A 9,161-nucleotide genomic window follows, 5' to 3' on the forward strand; every position below is an offset into this window, starting at 1 on the left:
TCTTCTAGCTTAAAACCACCACCCACGGTCAGTTCCGGGCGCTCTCTGTTCCTGCATGTTCAGACCGCCCTGTGTGCACACAGTTAATAAAATTCCCTTTGTTCTTTGCATGAGAGACCGACTCTTGGGGTCTTCCTTCGCGGTGACTCGACCCTTACAAAAGGACTTAGACCCAGTCCCAGTCCCAGCCTGAACAAGGCTGCGTGCAGTATCGGCGCTCCCCACAGCGCACCTCCAGCCCGTGTGTGCAAGCCAGGGCTCAGCAGGACCAGGGCCGCCCACCCCCAGGCTGCGTACCAGGCTCCTAGCTGAGGGCAGGAGCTTGCTGAGCTCCTCCTTCTTCTTCTTCAGCATCTGGGCCTGCTCTCTCCACTCCTGCAGGGCTCTTTTGTCTCTGTAGAAGATACATTTTTATATTACTACCCCAAGCATGAGCAGCTTTGAGCAAATCTTACGAGGATTTCTATCCATCACTTTCAGCTCTGCTCAAACCGCCTGTTCTTTTCCTGCCTGCTCAACCCCACAGGGCAAGCATGGGTTTTCTCATACATTTTGGGCAGAGTCAGGAGTGCAGAGTCTGATCCGAGGCCCTGTGCATGTCTGTGTGCTGGCAGGTGCCTGGCCAAGGCAGCCTGGCATCCCACGCCCCAGGGCCTGCAGCCCAGGGCCAAGGCACTGGACACTGGGGAAGGGCGTCAGCTGGGCACTGCAGGCATCCCCGCTGAGGCCTTCAGGTGTCCAGGGAAGGCCTGAAACTCCCAAGCAACTCCTTGCTAGATATTTACCTTCTGCTTTAAAAGCTGAGCATTGTCAGTTCCTCCCAGGTCCCCAGGCAGAATTCCTGATCTATGGGGCAGGGCCAGGGCCAGGCCCTTTCTGTGGTCCTCCCTGTGGCTGGGAGCTCCTTTTAGTAAGGCCCACAGGAAGGCACCAGCTACACACAAGTGCAGAATGTCTGAAAACTTGGGTTTGGGGCCTGACCTTGTCCACCTGGAAGCCACTGCTGCAGCGCCTAGGCCCACCTGCCTGTCAGAACCAAGTCCTGCTTTGGGTGTGTGCTTTGCTTCTTTCCTGCCTGCCCTGAGATGCTGTAGCCTCCACCCTCCCTCCTCAGCAGACATCCGCACCCTGCCCCAGAGGCAACCTGCCCTGGGCCCACCCACCACCTCCTGAGCACTTTCCTCGTGGGCCCCAGGACCTCAGCCCTCTGGCTCCTGGGGTGTGCCTACGGGCTTCTCCCCTGCCTCATCTCCTGTGCCATCAGAATGGCCCCAGTCCCCCAGGGCTCCCACCTCAAGGCCCAGGTCTGGGTGTTCCTTGGCAGTTCCTCCCAGGGAGGCCATGTCCCGCCGCCTGCCCGCATAGGTCCCAGCCCCCAGCCCCAGCATGCAGGCACTTCCTGTATCCTCCATGCGGGACTCCAGGTAGTGTCTGCCACCTCTCAGTCATATGGGACCGGAAGGGTATGCCTGCGCCTCAGAAGGGGGTAGCGTTGCTAATTAGGTGACATGGAGGTGTTTGTGTCTGGAGTCTGGAGCCGCGCTGAAGGGCTCTCAGGACTGTTGAGCATGGAGTACGAGGCAGGGTCTCTCAGAGCGCCAGGCAGGACCGTGAGGAGGTTTTACCTACTCTGGTTTTTTGTTTATGGTTTATATTTCTTAATAAGGGTCTACAGGGTCTCACTACATAGATGGGACTCATAGTGATATGCCTGTGTTCAGCCTCCCAAAGAGCTGGGATAACAGGCAAGCGCCACCTCGGCGCACCCCGGGGGCAGGGCCAGCACAGCAGGCCAGGGATGGGATCCCCTGCCTCTGGGGCGGCCTAAACAGGCGAGTTAATCCGCTAAGCTATTTGGCCGGCCCTTACCTGCTCTTTATATTCAAACTTTTTCTCAACAAAGCAGTGTGACCTGTTATTGAAGGGAGACAAGCAGCTTTGAGTGTGTGGGTGTCACTGCTGCCTGGCACACTGCACAGAGGTGTCTTGGGGGCAGTCTGTACCCACTGGGTCCCAGAGAAACAGATGCCCACTCCCTGTGGACAGTGTCGGGAGCACTCTTCTTGGCTGGCCCCCAGGAGGCGGAGAGAAGGAACCACAGGGCCACATGCAGCCAGGCCCCCTCAGGCCCACTAGCACACCAAGGAAGGAGTGGCTGCTGGGAGCCAGGAGAGATGCTGGAGCTGGTAGCACATGGGGAGTGGCCAGGCCCAGGAAGCTCACAGCAGGGCTGGGGAAACAGGAATCTACCCTCATTCTCCCCGCTGTGCTGGGTGCCTGGGGGCCCGTGCATGGGGTGGGGGTCTCAGAGCACCACGGACCTGGTCCATGCCAGTGCCTCCTAGAGCCTGGAGTGGAATAATACTTGGTGGTCAGCAGAGCTGGAGGGCAGAGCAGGACAGATGCACAAGCCGGGCCCAGGCAGCCTCCTAACATCCTGATAGCAAGCTGGCTTCTATGAACCAAGGGCAGGGGATGCATTCGTGTGGCCAGCTGCACAAGAGTGAACCCTTATTTCTACATAGCACTTCTCAGAAAAGGACAGGTCAAGTAGCATCCAGTGAAGAGGAAAGGACTGACGACTAGGGAAAACATTAGAAGGCAGCCTAGCGTGGGAGAAGGTGGGGCAGAGGCCTGCACAACGATGACCGTGATGCTCACAGTGAGCCTCACGGGGAGGCAGCCTTGGAGCATCTGCGGCAAGAGCTCAGGCGCTTCAGCCACAGACCTAGGGGAGGGCAGTGCAGCCAGTTTTCAGGTGAGGCAAACAGATCCTGGGCCTGGACCAGGGAGGAGAGAAGCAACCGGGAGCTCCCTTGAGGCCTGGTGGTCCGGCTGTGGCTCCAGCCCTCAGCCCCACCCCATCGAGCTGGCAGTGGGCAGCCCTCTCGCTGCTCTAGGACACATACCTCCTCCGCTGCTCCATTAGAGCCTGCTTCTCTCGGAGCTCTCTGAGGGCCGCGACTCGGCGTTCCTCAAGTCTTTTCGTTGGAATCATTGTTTGGTACGGCGATGAAAGATCAGGTAAGATGTTCTTGAAGGAGGGCCTCTTCCTTCTAAAATTACAGTGTCTTTATCTAACCATGTAACAAAGTTCTGTGATGGTTATTCACATCCACAGGAGCTTGACTGTTACAAAACATACGCTTAAAAACTTAAGAGCATGAAAAAAAAAACCAAAAAAACAAAAAAAACCTTAAGAGCATGGCCACAGATCAACCACACTTTTGAAGGATGATAAAAATTACAGTGTGGTGGCTCCACAGAAAGCCACAGTATCAATCTGTGTTGATTCTAGTAAATGCTATACAGACAGATTACAGCAAATGACCACCACTGAAAGTCAGCTAACATCGAACTTCGTAGGTACATGTACCCTTAAATCACACCTAGGAAGCAGCTCAGTGCACGGGCATTGGGGCTACAGGAACGGGCAGGCTCAGCCTGGCCGCCCCAGCTTCCAGCCACCCAAATAAATCTCCAAAGGCTGGGATCTGGTATTTAATCTGAGGTACAGATAAACTTGCAAAGTACTATTAATAAGCTTACCGTGATTTCCTTGGATAAATCACTATTATTATTCATAAGAGTAAGTGAAGGAAAGAAACAGGTTTCTAAATAGCAGGTTAGGATACTTCTGTTCTGTCGGTGCTTGCCTACACTAAGAATATTCCAATGGCTCCAAAGCCTCTGAGGTTACACCATAGTTAGAAACCTGTAGCGCTTGCCACCAGGACTTCCAAGGTTAAATCTGTCAGTAATGCTCCAATGTCTTTTACTTTTATTTTTAAAATGATTAAACCTACAGGACAGCTGCAAGATCAGTGCCACAATCGCCAGCCGCCTTCCCTGCAGATCCCCAGATGCTCCCCTGCACACTGCCAGGGGCACCTGTGGACAGGTTTGCAGCAGCCTCCCCATGAGGGTTTTGTGTCTGTCATTTATCTATCTATCGACTTATTTATTTATGTGGTACAGGGTCTCGTTACGCAGCTTAGACTCATGGTGGTCCTCCTGTCTCAGCCTCCCAAGGGCTGGGATTATTGGCATGTGTCACACCTGGTTTCAGTGCCTGGCACAGTACGCGGTACCAAGGATTAAACCCTGGTCCTTAAGCTTGCCAGGCAGGCACTTACACCACTAAGCTATCTCACCGGTCCTTGTTTGTCTTTTCGAGACAGGGTCTCGCCATTCAGTTCAGGCTGGACTTAAGCTCACTTTGTAGCCCAGGCTGGTCTCAAATGCAAAAGAATCCTTCTGCCTCAGCCTCCTGAGTGCTGGGATTACAGGTGTGTGCCACCACATCTGCTTTCCAAGAGGTTTTAAGACAGGGAGACACTGAATTTGTTCCTGCTGCCCTGGGGGTGGCTCTGAGGAACCAAACTATTGTTAATTCTACTTTTGTTTAGCCTTAAGTCCTGTTACTGTCCCCTTGGATATGATGACATACCCTAGAGAAAGTGTGGTCTAGATTCACTAATTATTATTTTCCACATTCTCTTTATTTATGTACATTTATATACACAGACACTCGTGGATACACACATACATATCACACATGTGTACACGTAGTATACATGTAAACCTCAATTATGACAAAATTATAAAATAACTGTACAACACTGCACAGGCTTTGCGTTTTACCTGAACACGTGCCTTGCATTTGAGTGTTCTCTCTCCTTGGTGTTTAATGCTGCCTTGATATTTGGTGGCAACTCAACAGGAAGGAGCTGGTTTTCAAGAACCTCCGCCTTTTCATTCTCAACGATCTCCTGCCTTAGCTTCCAGAAGCGCTTGATCTCCTCTTTGCTCGGCCACGGCTGCGGGGATTCGGTAGACCTTCTGAGCTCACTCAGGCCTAATTGTTCCACAGTTGGAGGATAATCCACCTTTTCCTTCATCACATGGTCCTGAGGGTTCCTATACTGTGATAAATCTTGCACGAGAACTGGAAGCTCATTTAGGTCCATCTTTTTAACCAATGAGCTCTCTGGTGGGATAAAATGCCACGTCAGAAGCCTACACATCAAGGCTGCGCTCCAGCACCCACCTGAACAGCACAGGGTGGCGCTGCTTTGCCAAGACAGATGGAAGGTGGGGTCGCTCCCACCAGCCCTCACGGGGCCTGCTCACAGAACAGGGCTCCCAGCTGGAAACTTGCACTGTTTCCTGTCTTTTGCGGTGAGGTCTCTTTGGAAGAGCACGACTGCCCTCTGGATGCTCCTCCAGTGGAGTCTGCGGGAGTTTCCTGACGCACACTGACTGCCCCCGCAGCCCTGCCCTGCCCTTGCACAGCCTGCTAGCTGCTGCGTCAGCAAGGAGTGTGAAGGCCGTGTGAAGACTCTTTAGGAACATGACCAGCGTTCTAAAGTGAAGCATTGGGGCCAGGGAGATGGCTCAGTAGGATAAATGCTTGACTGGCAAACGCAAGGATCTGAGTTCAATCCCCAGTTCCGCCAAATAAATAAATAAATAAATAAATTAAATAAATAAATAAATAAATAAATAAATAAAATAAAGTGAGGCATCCCAGGGCCTTTTGTTTTTGGCTTTTTTTTTTTTTTTTTTTTTCAGAACTGGGGATTGAACTCAGGCCCTTGTGCTTGCCCAAGTGCTTGTTCTACTGAGCCATCTCCCTGGTCCTCTGGATCAAGAATAAAGACTGTTAGGCAGAGCGCAGCAGCTGGGGTTCCATCCCCAGTGTGCTGAGCCAGCCCCGCCCCCAGGGCACGCTGAGATGGCGACTGAGACTGGGCCTTGTGGCATGTGCCTGTAATCCCAGCACTTGGGAGGCTGAAAACAGGAGACTCACAAGTCCGTCTACATAGTGAGATCCTACAGACCCTGTAGAGGGTCTAAATACATAAAAGAAAGAAAGAAGCAAGCAAGCACTAAGCACACATCTGATCACTGGGGACAGAGACTTTTCCATCTAGCTTCTAATACCACCTATAATCAGAGAAACACAGCCCTCCTGCTTCCTTCCTCCTGCTGGGCCCTACCACTCTGCAGCTCTGGGCTCCTCAGAGCCCCTTAGCCTAGACTACAGGACTTCCGCATGGGGCCCACAGACCAGTGTCACTAGATCACTTCCCTCATGTGCCACATATCAGCCTAAGTTACTGGTCCCAGGTCTTCTTCTACTCTCTCCAGCCCCAGGAGGACGTTTTTAAAGACAATCTTGCTACACAGCCCTTGCTGGCCTTGAGCTCATGATTCCTGCCTCAGTGCTAGGATTACAGACGGGCACCACCCACTCCCCCCCAAGGCTGACAGGAGAAGACTCTTGAGGTATTGCCAGAAAGCTAATCTTAACTGAAAAGCAAGTACACAGATACAATCAAAAAACTAAAGTCAATAGTTTCAATCTACAATGTGTGAGAAGCACACTAAGAAAGGAATGACTTCCTTTAGTCTGCTTTTGTTTAAAAGTAATGAACTCTGTTCCCTGGAATGTTCCACCCTACTCAAGACCTTGAGGGAAGTTACTACAGCCACCGTTGGAGCATCACTTCTAGAGCACAGCTGTGTGTGGACATCTTTCTACCAACCAGTGAAGGATATGTTCACATAACAGCTTCAGAACAGTTCATCTGGGGCTGGGGAGATGGCTCAGTGGAATAAGTGCTTCCCTGGCAAGCACAAGAGCCTGAGTTCAACCCCCAGTTCTGCAAAAAAAAAAGAAAAAAAGAACAGTGCATCTCCAAAAACAAGTACCAGAACTCCAGCAGGCTGAGGTAGGAGGGTCACAAGTTTTGAGACCCTGTCTCAAAATAAAAATAAAAGCCAGGTATGATGAAGCAGGAGGACCACTATGAGTTCAAGGTCACCTTGGGTTATATAGTGAGCTCAAGGCCAGCCTGAACAACATAGTGAGAATGTGTCTCAAAATCAATCAATCTGGGGCTGGCGAGACAGCTCAGTGGACTACAGCACCTGCTTAGGCAAGCTCAGGCAAGCACAGGGACCACGGTTTGAACCTCAGCATCACATGCGATGCCACTCCCACCCCCAGGCACACTGAGCCCTCCGGAGTCCAGGCATAGTGGCCCACACCTGTAATCCCAGTGCTGGGAAGGCTGAAAGCAGGAGGATCACCATGAGTCTGAGTCATGTATTGAGACCATACAACAACCAAATACATTAAAAAAAAAAAAAGAAAAAAAATCAATCAATCAACCAACCAATCAGTGCTTATTTGTAGCTCAGTGTGAAGGCTTCAATCTCCAGTATTGCAAAACAATAACAAACAAACAAACAAACAAAAACCCAATAAAAACTGAATACAGTACAGGGTCAGCTATTGTTTCTTGATCATTTTAGACTATTTCCAAGTACAGCCATCTGTGTCACCATGGAAGGTCACACTGCTGACACAGACCTAGTGATTTATACATCTTATTTGTTTTACATATATAACTTTACTGGCTAATTACTTCAAATGTCGGCATATTCATTTATACAAAATCAATGAGTGAAAGTAGAAAAATTTTAGGTATTGTTAAGTTAATGCTTCAGTACATTTTTTTCTGAACATTCTATAAGATTATTTATTTTTTATTTTTTTGGAAAACATGTGCCTGGTCTACGAACAGACAAAACGGAATAGTTGGGTGAGTGCCCACCAAGAAATGTAAGTAGACAAATGTGGTTATAAATCCACTTAATGCTAATTTCTTGTACCTACAAGAGAATAGGGCCAGGGATATAGCTCAGCTACATGAGCGCCTGCTTGGGAAGTGCAAGATCCTGAGTTTGATATTCTAGCACCAAAGGAAAAAAAAAATAATAATCAATCATAGAAGGGACTAGAGGCAATTCCATTGTGGGGATTTTTTGGTACCTGCGATTGAACTTGGGACCCTGCACTTGCCAGGCAGGTGCTTATGCTGCTGAGCTATATCCCTGGCACATTGTACTTATTTTTAAAGTTGTCTAACAAAGCTACCTGTTGAAGGAGCAGCTTGCTGGTAGCTTAGAGGCAATGGCTGCTTCATTTGATTTCTTACAATGAACTTGTGCTAACCCCACTGTAGACAAGCTCTGTAACGGATGCTGAGGGTATAAATTTATAAACACTGAACCAAAGCAGGGCTGGATGTGACTGGGTGGGTGTGGGCATCTGCATTTGCCATCTGAGCTTAGCGGAAGGCAAGTAAGGGAGCCAGATCTTTAGGATACCATCAAAGGAAGATCAGTCCTACCCCGATTTAAAAAGCCCTGACTTCGGCTTTCTTGTGGCTTGTCATATACAATGGCCCTACGAACCTTGAGAAGCCGCACCCTTAGGGAGGCTGTGCTCCGCTGCACAGATCCGCAGGAAGGTCAGGATGGAGGCCACTCCTTTCTGCACAATCAGCTGAGGAGGGAACTCCAGGGGGCAGTGTCTCAAGTTCAGTGCTCTCAGGGTGGCGACATTGCCTGCAACAGAGGAGAGAAGCCTCAGGCCCGTGTGCTGCTCTGTGGAGCAGACACCAGGAGGAGATGAAAGCAACAGATCTCCCATTTACAAGCGATCCAGTCAGTATTTGCGGTAAAAGGAAGTGGTGGGCATCTGAGGTTTCCTTTTCAAAACTCTGCAGTGTACGCGGATCCCATAGATTAAGAGTAAGGTAGCGAAAACAATTCCACAGCAGCCGCAGCAATCTTCATGTAAAATTCATGGAGCACAGATACAGTATTATCTAAAATGCCCATTTTTGACATAAAAACTACAAGACAGGCAAAGAAAGGAAACGTAACGTATGCTCAGGAAACAAGCTGTCTCTAGGCAGATGCTGGATTTAGCAGTTTTCAAAGTCGCCATTCGAAACATGCCCAAGGAAATGAAGTAACCTATTTTTAAATAATCAGAGTTGCACAAAATAAAATGACTCAACAAACATGGAGTGTCAGTAAAAATGGAAATTACGCAAAATAACAAATTATAATTTTGTTTTATTTATTTATTTATTTTGTATTTTTTAGGGAAAGGCCTACAGGGTGCTCAAGGTCTCACTACTAGATAGGACTCGTAGTGATCCGCCTGTGTACAGCCTCCCAAGAGCTGGGATTACAGGCGTGCGCCACCATGCCCAGTCTCACAAGGTATAATTTTAAAGCAGAAAATTACAATAACTGAAGTGAAAAATTTACTAGAAGGACTCACAGCAGATCAGAAA

At 49.5% G+C, this 9,161-nt stretch overlaps 1 protein-coding gene across 6 annotated transcripts in view; it reads right to left on the reverse strand.

Annotated features, from left to right (window-relative positions):
- The window catches only part of Lrrc27 (leucine rich repeat containing 27), a 43,971-nt gene that overhangs the window by 18,963 nt on the left and 15,847 nt on the right, over nt 1-9,161 (reverse strand). For 3 of the 6 annotated variants that reach the window (XM_012513428.2, XM_023708964.1, XM_023708967.1), the window contains 4 exons: nt 8,269-8,421; nt 4,645-4,990; nt 2,910-3,056; nt 298-394 (listed from right to left, as the gene is read on the reverse strand). In XM_012513428.2, coding sequence (XP_012368882.1) covers nt 298-394; nt 2,910-3,056; nt 4,645-4,990; nt 8,269-8,421 — 743 coding nt within the window. Of the gene's footprint in view, nt 1-297; nt 395-2,321; nt 2,456-2,909; nt 3,057-4,644; nt 4,991-8,268; nt 8,422-9,161 lie in introns of all 6 variants that reach the window. The other 3 variants (XR_002819834.1, XM_023708965.1, XM_023708966.1) reach the window with 3 other exon arrangements.

Source organism: Octodon degus, unplaced genomic scaffold (assembly GCF_000260255.1).
Source record: "Octodon degus isolate 3935 unplaced genomic scaffold, OctDeg1.0 scaffold00010, whole genome shotgun sequence".
Taxonomy (NCBI): Eukaryota; Metazoa; Chordata; class Mammalia; order Rodentia; family Octodontidae; genus Octodon; species Octodon degus.